The sequence below is a fragment of the Pelophylax lessonae genome (genome assembly GCF_965119305.1).
Source record: "Pelophylax lessonae genome assembly, chromosome: 12".
In the NCBI taxonomy this organism is placed as follows: Eukaryota; Metazoa; Chordata; class Amphibia; order Anura; family Ranidae; genus Pelophylax; species Pelophylax lessonae.
This window is the reverse complement of record NC_138779.1, coordinates 116,356,309-116,368,831: the sequence shown is the minus strand read 5'-3', so window position 1 is coordinate 116,368,831 and position 12,523 is coordinate 116,356,309. Positions and strand designations below refer to the sequence as shown.

General features: G+C 41.7%; 1 protein-coding gene across 2 annotated transcripts in view; it reads left to right on the top strand.

The window, feature by feature from the left end:
* LOC309568522 (C-Jun-amino-terminal kinase-interacting protein 4-like) overlaps positions 1 to 12,523 on the top strand; it is a 203,620-nt gene that overhangs the window by 84,673 nt on the left and 106,424 nt on the right. For both annotated transcript variants that reach the window (XM_082274207.1, XM_082274206.1), the window contains one exon: positions 539 to 629. In XM_082274207.1, coding sequence (XP_082130333.1) covers positions 539 to 629 — 91 coding nt within the window. The remainder of the gene's footprint in view (positions 1 to 538; positions 630 to 12,523) is intronic.

Sequence of the window (12,523 nt, the reverse complement as noted above, 5' to 3'; positions counted from 1 at the left end):
GAGGGGCTGCTGACGTCAGCAGGGAGGAAAAGAGAAAGGCTCCGGCGGATCATGTGAGCGCCCAGCGGCGCTGTTAATAAGGTATTTTCCATAATAAAGTTACACAAGGAGACACACTGCACAATATTTAATCTTTTTACACAACAGATTGCATGCTTTTACAAAGACTTGGGCTAGGGCTTATTTTGCAGCCATCCCAGAAATTCATGCTAGGTCTAATTTTCGGGTTAGGGCTTATTTTCGGGGAAACACGGTGTTTAGCAGTATATGTTTACTAAAATAATTGCATTTCCATGTTCTGATGATTACTGTGGGAGACCAGATATAGTTAATGCAGGCTCCTGGGTTTAGTAACACTTTAAGAACAAACCTACAGAACCTATCTTGTTTGTAACCCAGGGACTGCCTGTAATTGTGTTAGATTAGATTATGCTTTTTTCAGCCTTGGGAAGAAGTGTGTTCTATCATCGATCCTCTCCGTTTTTAATGAGTAATTTCTAATAATGACGAGTCAATTGTATGTGTTTGATATTTGCAGAAACCCCTAAGCCTGAAATATTGTCGGTGGTTGATGACATCATTAACTCCACCCCAGAACTGAAGCTGAAATCTGAACCGCTAGAAGCAAGGTTAGGCCTTTATCTAATGAAATGGCTTTATAAAAAGTTTCTTTTATAAGCAAAGAACAATGTGCAAAGTGCACACCAGAAATAACCTGTCACTTGTAAGAACATGGTAAACTGTTATGGGATTTGGCTTTATGGGGTGCTGCACAGTCCACATCATCTCTGTTTTCCCAACTTTTATTATGTTAGCTTTATGAAGGCAACATTTTATAGCTGATCAGATTTTACATGCAAATAATTTGTCATTGGCTGTGATTATGCAAATCAGACTAATTTTGTAATAACAATTGCAGTAAACCTTCAGTCTAAAAATTGGAGGCTTCTTTGTAACAGAAGGGGTAGTTTGTAGCAGCTTACGGGATTTATTTTTTCTAATACTCTTTATTCTGTATATGATTGGTTGCTATGGGTAACACATTTTCTTGCCAACATTTTTCTAAGGGCTGCATTAAAAAATAAAATACTTTTCTTATTTTTCTGTTGCTAGCATAAACAGTTGCATAACTCCCACACAGTGAAGCTTATGTCCTCTGGCTAAGCATATGGCAGAAAATAAAAAAAACATTATTGAATGAGGCTAAAAACTATATAAAGCATATTTGTACATTATGGCCCACCTACCTCCCCAAGTGCCCTCCTTCAGTAATGGGATGTCTGCAGGCTCCCTCGTTTCTTCATCCCTACTGACGCCATCCTAACCCCCGCCGCCCCCACTGTCTTCTTCCAGAGTCTTTCATGCTTATTTATTCAGGGTTTTATTCAGGGTTTATGTAACTTGTGTGCAAGGTAGTTATTTCTAGTGGTACCCACAGGCATTGTAAACTGTGATACACACAAGTGAAAAATGCTAGCATGCTTGGAAGAGCTTTTAAGGCAGAAAGACATACAGAGTTAGTGCTTAGCTGATTTTTCAATTAAATTTTTCTAAAAACGCCTTTAGTTCTGCTTTTAAACTCGTGCCAATATTCATGTTGCAGTGTTATGACTCCCACTATAAAAATTTACTGTCAGTACTGTAGTATCTTGCTACAGAAAGTAGGATAAAGGTAAATATGATATTTACTGTAAGGTTAATGTTTGGCTATGTGATATTTAAAATTCACACTACCCTTAAAGCAGGGCTTGACAAATTTGCCTGAAATCTAGGAGCCAGCTAAAAAAGTTAGGAGTCAGTTTTTTTTTTTAAACAAACAACCAAGTTTATTTCCAAAAAAATAACATACTAAATTTACACATAAAGATGACTAGAACCCTACTCTCCTCTATAGCACAATCGGATGGAAACAGACTATCTGTTTCCATCCAATGCCATCTGATCTGATCCACGGGATGGATAGAAAATAGAACCACCATCCGTCTGTTTTTGGCAGACAGGATCAGTTGGCGGCAGATTACCGCTCCATAGAGGAGACTGAAGGGTCCGATCAGGTCTGCCTGAAAAACTGACAGGCGGACCTGATCAGACAGACCATGTGAAAGGGGCCTTTGGCTGTGTGGCTGTGGCATGGCGATGAGGGGAAAAAAAATTATATATATATATATATATATATATATATATATATATATATATATATATATATATATATATATATAATTTTTTTTATAATAATAATTGAAAAAAAAAATTTTTTTTTTTTTTTTTTTAATAATTTAAAAAATAAATAATAATAACCACACTCCCTGTCCACTTACCTTTAAGCAAAACTACTCCTACAAGCTTTACCAGGAACTGATAGAAGTCACAAGACTGCTATATACTGCTGATGAGAAAAGGTACCAGGTTTCCCCAAAAAATAACACCGGCTCTTATATTCATTTTGGCTACAAAAAAAACACTAGGGCTTATTTTCAGGGGATGTCTTATTTACGGTATGTACATAAAAGTTTCTTCCCCTGTCAGCTCAGGAGTCAGCATTGTGAAATTCTGTAATCCCAAAAATAAACCTTAGTTAAAGACCTTGTAAAATCATGTAATCCTTGTATAACTAGAAAATACCTTATTTACAGCGCCGCTGGGCATTCAGGTGACCTGCCAGAGCTTTTCCTCCCCGCTCCAAATACTGCAGATGGAGAGGTAGAGCTACCTGCTGATGTCAGTCTGCTCCGAGCACTGGAAAGGGAGGGGCTGCTGATGTCAGACGAGAGGAAAAGAGAAAAGCTCCGGCGGGTCATGTGAGCGCCCAGTGACGCTGTTAATAAGGTCTTTTCCACAATAAAAGTACACAAGGAGACACACTGCACATTATATAATCTTTTTACACAACAGATTACATGTTTAAGCAAAGGTAAGTGGACAGGGAGATGAAGCCTGCAAAAACTTCCCTCTCATCTCCTCTTGGGAAGGAGATGGACAAGCATTGAGGACAGGCAGGGGAAACAGCCATTAGTGACTGCTTGTCAAACTCCCGGCCACCACAAGAGGGCGCCAGTTCACCGTTCTCTCACTGAAGAAGGCCGAAAAGCTGCGGCCTCAATTATCGGATGGCGCGGTAGTCCGTGCACTCGGGGAGTGGGGGGTGCAAAAGTGACAGGACGCCTCCTGCAGCGCACCCCAGGCACCAGTTCGCTAATTCTAGTCGCTAATTCTAGTCGCCAATGCGACCTGGCGCCCGGGGTTTGTCGAGCCCTGCCTTAAAGTGATACTAAACACATACTGTTTAATTTACATCGTCCCTTCTATTTCTGTATGTGGGTGATGGCGCTGTAATTATTTTAATTTAAGAAAAAAATAGAACTACCTTTTTCTGAATCGATATACAGCTGTTGCATGACCCAGCTCTTTCCCAGCCTGTCTGCAGGGAAATATAAGCAGGAGGAGCTTCTAGTGCTCTGCTGCTGGTCACATGTTCAAAATAAAAAAACAGCCTTTGGAATACAGAGTAAAAATAAACAAACAATATCAATAAACTGTTTTAAATTGTCATACAAATATATATTTGAAATCAAATCTTTATAATTTTTTCGTGTGAGGTGACTTCTGCCAGTCACAGGCTGTGTCACGACCCTCCAGCCTGTGTCTTATAATAAGAGGGAGGTGAAGCCTCCATTAATCTACATGTAATATCCCGCCCTCCTCGTGTTAAGCTGGTTAGTGGGCAGGGAGAAGGAGGAGGAACAGAGTGGGCTGTCATTTACCACTGTGTATACGCCCACATGTGTGACTCTATGGTCACATGGGGCTGCTCAGATGCGATAGGAAGGAAATGCTCAGCATAGAAGATCACTTAAAACTGAGCATATGCAGAGTTGCCACCACGGCTGAAAAATCCCTAAATGAATTGGGGACATGGACAGAAGGTGGAGATAGAGAACAGCAGGATCAACCAGGTTTTTTTGCAGAATACAGAAAACAAATCTCATAATGACTATTGTGAGAGTATGAACAGCATGTAATACAGCATGTATTGATAGTTTAGGATGTGGGTTTAGTAACACTTTATATTATATCTTAGTATTACATAGATGGCATATCTCCAACTTTTCAAATTCCTTGGAGACATTTTTAACACAATACCAGCACTTGATTTCCCTAGACACCCTACTACAACAATTACCAAGGGCGATCATTCCCCAACTTTTTATTTTATCTGCAACCCTAGTGTGTTTTTTTTTTTTTTTTAAGTACTGTATTGTAATAGGTTAGGTTTTTTTTTTGTCTCGTCCCTTCCTTACCTGTTCCAATGACCAAAATCCACAGGGGCAAACATGTTAGAAATCTCCCCAGTGGGGATGTAGATAGAAATTAAAAGCATGAGAAAGATTGTAATCTTTCCCATTCTTCAAAAATATTGCATCTTTTATTGCTGTTGGCAACTCTGTTGGGGATATTTCCTCTCTCTTTCTCTCTCTCTCTCTCTCTCTCTCTCTCTCTCTCTCTCTCCCTGTCTTGTTATACGTCACTATGACGTGTAGGAGAGGCACAGGTGGTACTGAAATTTGACAAACAGAATCTTACTGGGCTTTCACTTTAATTTATCATGCAAAGAATGCAGCAGATCAAGTGACACTTCTTCTATTTGTATGGTATCATCTGTATCATCTATAAGTCATCTGTAAATATGCAACAGAGGACAAACCAAGGGGGTTACTTGGCCCACCATAGTCCACCCATAAGCAAAAAAGTTTTTTTTTTTTTTGGAAACCTCGAACACATGCCACAGACTTCACCAACACTGTGCAGACATGCACACCTCTGGCTGCTCCCTTGTAGCCTCACAGATTCCTGGGTAAAGCCCCGAACTGCAGCCAGGCCTTCATTTTTAAAGGCTGTGCACACCTAAACACACACACCCCGCTGATTACCTGCAAGACTCGGACACAGGATCAGAGGCTTTGTTCCTCTCAAGGCTCTTTGAAGTCTCTGAACTCCAGAGCCCAATCCAGGAATTACAAAATCTGGAGAAAACCAAAAAAACTGTTCTCTCCACTCAAAACCAATACTCAGGAGCCCCTCACTCTGCGTTTGTGAGTCTTTAATCCTACTAACACAGTGGCAGGGCCTAGTGCTGATATATTTTGGACTGCATTTCCTCTGCATAGACAGTCCATAGCGCACACCATTACAATACAGTACAGTAAAAAAAAGTACAGCAAGCTGCATTTTTCTGCACCACAGACATCAAATCCCAAAGCCAGAAAGAAGGAAGTGACCTCAAAGGACAAACGTGGAGGGAAATAAATGCATGTCAGCTGCATGTAAATGTGCATATACACTAACCGACCACTTTATTAGGAACACCTGTTCAACTGCTTGATTACACAAATTGCTAACTAGCCAATCACGTGGTAGCAACTCAATGCATTTAGGCATCTAGACGTGGTGAAGACGAATTGAGGAAGTTTAAACTGAGCATCAGGATAGGGAAGAAAGGGGCTTTAGGTGACTTTGAATGTGGCATGGTTGTTTGTACCAGACGGGTCTGAGTATTTAAAAAAACTGCTGATCTACTGGGATTTTCACACACAACCATCTCTAGGGTTTACAGAGAATGGTACGAAAAAGAGAAAATATCCAGTGAGCGGCAGTTGTGTGGACGAAAATGCCTTGTTGATGTCAGGGGTCAGAGGGGAATGCGCAGACGGTGGTTCAAGATGATAATAAGGCAACAGTAACTCAAATACTCCTACTCCCTTCAGCTAAGAACAGGAAACTGAAGTTACAATTCGCACAGGCTCACCAAAATTGGACAATAGAATATTGGAAAAAAAACATTGCCTGGTCTGATGAGTCTCAATTTCAGCTGCGACATTCAGATGGTAGGGTCAGAATTTGGCATAAACAACATGAAAGCATGGATCCATCCTGCCTTGTATAAACGGTTCAGGCTGTTGGTGTAATGGTGTGGGGAATATTTTCTTGGCACACTTTGGGCCCCTTAGAACCAATTGTGCATCTTTTAAATGCCACAGCCTACCTGTTTATTGTTGCTGACCATGTCCATCCCTTTATGACTACAGTGTACCCATCTTCTGATGGCTATTTCCAGCAGGATAATGCACCATGTCACAAAGCTCAAATAACCTCAAACTGGTTTCTTGAACATAACAATGAGGTCACTGCACTCCAATGGCTTCCACAGTCACCAGGTCTAAATCCAACAAAGCACCTTTGGGATGTGGTGGAATGAGAGATTTGCATCCTGGATGTGCAGCCAACAAATTTGCAGCAACTGCGGGATGCTATCATGTCAATATGGACCAAAATCTCTGAGGAATGTTTCCAACACCTTGTTCAGTCTATGCCACGAAGAATTAAGGCAGTTCTGAAGGCAAAAGGGGGTCCAACCCGGTACTAGCAAGGTGTACCTATAATAATTAACTGTCTGGTAAGTGTAAATGTGCATCTAATGTAGAGATGGGCTCTGGCGCGTTCGGGATCCTAGTCCCAACCCACCTGCCCAATCCCACCAGGAAGCCGACACCGCCAACCACAGGCAGTGAGACATCACTTCCTGTGATTGGCGGTGTGCAGTGTCGGCTTCCTGGTGGGATCGGGCAGGTGGGTTGGGACTAGGGTCCCGAACGCGCCAGAGCCCATCTCTTATCAAAAGTATGAAAATGCGTGTAAAAACACTCTGTAGACACATGGTTTCTGGTGTGAATGGACCCTTAGGAAGTGCACTGTTGCATATGTATGATTAGCACTGCACCATTTCTATCAGGAATTTTTGACAAGATATTACTTCAGCAGTAACGTTGCTTGTGCCCATTGCTTACATGAGCCATGTATTGGCTAATGTCTAACGTTGGACACACACATACATATTAGTAATTTATTCAACAGTTGATTAGGGTGTTTGGTAGCACTTGGGATTCTTTTTTTTTTCAGCAGGCCATTTACTATTTTGTGATGGACCAAAAGTTATCAGCGAACACAATTCCTGGCAGGATCAGCAAAATATTTTTTTGCACTTATCAAAACTACATATAAAGACAATTTCCATTATATATTTAACAGACCAAAAGGGGATTTACTTTAAGATAGAAAATAGAAGGCAAAAAATAATTGTCTATTTGAAAAATTAAAAACAGCTTCCAGGTACTATTCGGTATCTTATGTCTGAAAAGTTAGCTGTAAAATTGCTTGTGTATTTAAACTGCTGCCTTTTGTTAATAGGCAGCCCAAGTGTTTGCTTATACATTTAATACTGTCATATAATATTGTCTTTAGCTGTTTTTTAAAAGTAGGTGGTGCTGTGCATCACTGGGCTTTCAAAACGGAAGTCTCCAGATATATATCTCTGTTATGAGTACAGGGAGGTGCAAGCACTAGAAATTTCATATTCTCCTCTGAATAAGAGGCTTTATTGGAATGTTGCTGATCCGGTTTTAGGACAGCAGCCAGAGGCTTTTTTTTATGCTTTGATGCTGCGTAAAAAAATATCTTTAGAAATCCTGAGAAATTGTATTACTCTTCTAAAGTCCGTTTTTTTTATCATTGTCATAAATGTGTCTGATTCTGATTGGTAGTAACGTTATAATTCCACAAACTGAGGAATTACCTTTTTTATTGTTAATTAACTCGCAGAACTATATATCTAATTACCATATCTAATTGATAAAAAAAAAAATATTATCTTATTGTACAAGTTGTGAATGACTGCCAATGGATGCACGGCACACCTCTGCATCCCGCACAGGCAAGCACAGCCCTCACACGGGTGTACGATGAAGTACACCAGTATGAACGTGGCCTTACATAAGTATTTACCTCCCTGGATTTATATTTGTAGGGTTACAACTTGGAATTAAAATTGGGCTAAGAGGGACTTTTACAATTGGGTTTGTAAAATATACACTGCTCAAAAAAATTAAAGGAACACTTTGAAAACACATCAGATCTCAATGGGGAAAAGAATCTTATGCTGGATATCTATACTGATATGGGCTGTGTAATGTATTGGGAACGAAAGGATGCCACATCTTTTGATGCAATGAAAATGATCAACCTACAGAGGGCTGAATGCAAAGACACCCCAAAAATCAAAGTGAAAAAATGATGCAGCAGGCTAGTCCATTTTGCTGAAATTTAATTGCAGCAGCTCAATATGTTACTCAGTAGTTTGTATAGCCCCCATGTGCTTGTATGCATGCCTAACAACGTTGAGGAATGCTCCTAATGAGATGACGGATGGTGTCAGGGGTATTTCCTCCCAGATCTTGACCTGGGCATCACTGAGCTCCTGAATAGACTGTATTGCAACCTGGCTGCGTTGGATGGGCTGAAATATAATGTCCTAGAGGTGTTCTATTGGATTTAGGTTAGGTGAGCATGGGGGCTATTAAATGTTATCAATACCTTCATCCTTCACAAACTGGCTGCATACTCTCGCTACAAGAGGCCTCGCATTGTCAAGGACCCCAGGACCTACTGCACCAGCGAAGGGTCTGACAATTGGGTCCAAGGATTTTATCCCGATACCTAATGACAGTCAGGGTGCCATTGTCTAGCCTGTAGAGGTCTGTGCGTCCCTCCATGGATATGCCTCCCCAGACCATCATTGACCCACCGCCAAACTGGTCATGCTGAATGATGTTACATGCAGCAAAACATTCTCTGCGGCTTCTCCAGACCCTTTAATGTTTGTCATGTGCTCAGGGTGAACCTGCTCTCATCTGTGAAAAGCACAGGGCGCCAGTGGTGGACCTGCTAATTCTGGTATTCAATAGCAAATGCCAATCGAGCTCCACGGTGCCAGGCAGTGAGCTCAGGGCCCACTAGAGAACATTGGGTCCTCAGGCCAGCCTCATGAAGTCTGTTTTTGATTGTTTAGTCAGAGACATTCACACCTGTGGCTTGCTGGGAAGTCATTTTGTAGGGCTCTGGCAGTGCTAACCTTGTTCCTCCTTGCACAAAGGAGCAGACACTGGTTCTGCTGATAGGTTAAGGACCTTTTTATGGCCCTGTCCAGCTCTCTTAGAGTAACTGCCTGTCTCCTAGAATCTCTTCCATGCTCTTGAGACCATGCTGGGAAACACCGCAAACCTTCTGGTCAATGGCATGTATTGATGTGCCATCTCGGAGGAGGTGGACTGCCTGTGCAAGCTCTATAGGGTCCAGGTATCGCCTCATGCTACCAGTAGTGACACTGACCCTAACCAAATGCAAAATCAGTGAAAAACAGTCAGAAAAGATAAATATGGAAAAAATGTCAGTGGCCTCCTTCTGTAAAACCATTACTGTTTTGGAGGTTGTGTCATTGTTGCCCATCTAGTGCACCTGTTAATTTTATTAACACCAAAGCAGCTGAAACTGATTAACAACCCTCTCTGCTACTTAACTGACCAGATCAATATCCCAGGAATTTAATTCACTTGATGCTATACTCTGATTATAAAGTGTTCCTTGAATTTTTTTGAGCAGTGTATATATAAAATATTTTAATTGTGCCACTTTTTTAAAATCGGATTTTATTTTAATATTGGCATCACCATAAAATAACACACCAGCATGACCAAGCCAACAAGTTGGCCTGCCTAGGGAAATTTTTTTTTTCACAGTGATAGTATATATTGTACTCCATATAAAAGATGGTCAGCATACTGTATATAAAGCACTGTTTATCAGTTCACATCTACACATATGTGAATGAGTGCACAGAAGAACCAGGAGGAGTCTACTTAGAGTAAATCCTTAGAGAGGATCAACATTAAATAGTCATTTAGACCAGATTTTTTTCATTAGACCTACTCTGATCAGGAGCATTCTTGAAGGTTGTTGTACATTGCATATTGGCTGTCCATTTAGGTGGGGCAGGTGAGATGCATTTTTTCCAGCAAAAAGGGTGCGAGATATGACTGAGAGTATGTTGGTCTGTGGCATCGGAGTCCAGATAGCCAAGGACACAATTGAGAGGTTCCCAATTCAAGTTAACCCCATCAGTCATGTTAATTTTGTGAGTAATTCTAGCCCAATTTCTCACCAATTTGGATATCTCCAGGGGAGGAATATCAAATCAGCCTGTTTGATCCCACATCTTCTGCATCGTAGATCATAATATATGTCCATGTAGTGAGGAGTTTTAGGGGTTCTATATTTAAAATGAAGACTCAGTCTGTTGGTCTGAGATGGGAAAATGCATTGTATTGCAGTATCGTTTCCCACCAGTAATACTACCCTTTCCCCCCCCTTTGCCTATAGAGTAATATGAATTTAGTAAGATTCTCAAAAGAGAAGTATGGTAAAAGCTTTTTTGGCCAAACTTCTATTATCGATCACAGGAGTGCACTTGTCCTCCCCTGTGACCCATATTCAGCTGACAGCAAGCTAAAGCCTGTTCTCAGTTGATGTCACATAGCCGCTCCAGACTCTGATAGGATCCCGACAATAATGTCAGAATACACCCAGATACCTGGCTCAGGCTCTCGGGGTACCCTGAAAGCTTAAGTCAGCCACTCCCACCCCCTCTCCTGCCCGGCGCTCCAGTGAGCGCTGGAGGAGCAGAGTAGAAAGTGGTAACTAAGAACTGAGCAATCAGCAATCATGCTGTTGCCCAGTCCCTGGGCCTGGAGCCAGCGGGTGAAAGCTGCAGCATCAGACCAATGCTGCAGCAGGGAGCTGTGTACAAATTTTTTTTTTTTTTTTTTTTTTTTTACTATTCCAAACTTCTCCTTTAAGAAGGAGTTGGGAGTAAAGCTGGGTAATGAAACCCTTTAGTGTTGCAAGCTTTAACAATGGAGCATAGGATAGGCTTCTTATAAGCAGAGTTTGCACTCCAGTTTTAGTAAATCAACCCCATAGTGTTTATCACTAAAGCCAAAAAGTTCAGTTTTGGTTTCATCAAATCAGAGAACCTTTTTTCCACATGAGTCTTAGACTGGCCATACATTATACATTTTTCCTTTAGATTTATCAAAACCATATAATATGAGGTCAAACCTAAACACTTTTAGTTTGTATTCAATCAGGTAAGTCTAAAGGAAATTGAATAAGAAAATTGTATAATATAGCCTTAGTCCTGATGATAACCTTATTAAAGGCAGTTTCATTTTCACTTCATACCTCTACAATCCAACATTTTGTCCTCATAGGACAAGTCAATCGGGTCCATGGACAGACCAATTGATTTGGCATCGAGGACCAGGTTGTATCTGGCCCACTGATCTGGCTCTGGGTTATGGGGAGGTCTTTTCTTCCTGTCTTTTATAGGATCCTCACGAAGGATTCCAACCTGTCAGGCTGGGGGGAGTTCTAAGCACCATGCAGGGGACTTTATCCTTGGGGAAGCTTTGGCTCCAAATTAACATTCTGGAGCTTATGGGGATTTGGCTTTCTCTGCGTAGTTGAACTATCCTGCTGGGAGATTATCTGATTCAGACTCAGTCGGACAACACCACAGTGGTGGCTTACATCAACCATCAGGGATGAACTAGAAGTCTGTTAATAATAGAGGTAGATTAGATCCTATCCTGGGCAGAGCTATACATCCCAGGTATAGACAAATGCCAGCCAGACATTCTCGTTCAGCAGCATCTGGACCGAGGGTGTAATCCCTACACCCGGAAGTGTTCCAACGACCTGTTTTGCAGGTGGGGGATGCCAGATGTAAGCCTTCTGGCCTCCAAGTTCAACAACAAACTGGACAGGTTTGTCTTTAGCTTCAGGAATCCTCTAGGGGAAGTAATGGATGCCCTGGTGGCTCCATAGGATCCGTATACTCTGATCTAAACCTTTCCTCTCCTGAAACGTTTTCCTCATCTGCTCCACAGGTTGCTGATTGAGGGCATTCTGGGTATCTTCATTGCCCCAGTCTGGCCCAGCATGTTGTATGCAGACCTGGTAAGACTTTTGGTGTATGATCTGTCGGCTCTATCAGTTCGTCAGGATCTTCTGTCCTAAGGACTAATTTACCATCATGTTTCATGGCCACTAGCTTTAAAAGTGTGGCTGTTTGAAGTCCAGATCTTAAGAGACGGGGGCATCTTTGAATCTTTGATTCCTATGATTCAATGAAGGCCATGTCCCTCGTGATGTATCATCAGAAATGGAAGACATACCTCACTTGGTGTGAGTCTCTGTGTTTCCTCCCTAGTTGTTTCTCTGTGGTACAAAGCCTCTCCTTCCTGCAGCTAGGCCTGGACCAGTATTTAGCCTAGGTTCACACTGAGGGCGGGTTTAAAATCGCGCAAGTTCAGCTGAACTCGCACTATTTCAAACCAGCATTTCAGTCCGACTTCAGGGGCAATTTGACAGACATCTGTGCGGGTTCCTGCACCGATGCCTATTGAATTCCCCCGAAGTCTCCAAAAGTAGTGCTGAAACTACTTTTGGGAATCGATACGGCGCCGCAAAGTCGGCATCGCACCCATTCGGACAGTGCCATTGCCGGCAATAAGCTCCGATTTGACACACAATTTAAAATGTCAAATCGGCTCATTGTGAACGTGGGTTCAGTTTT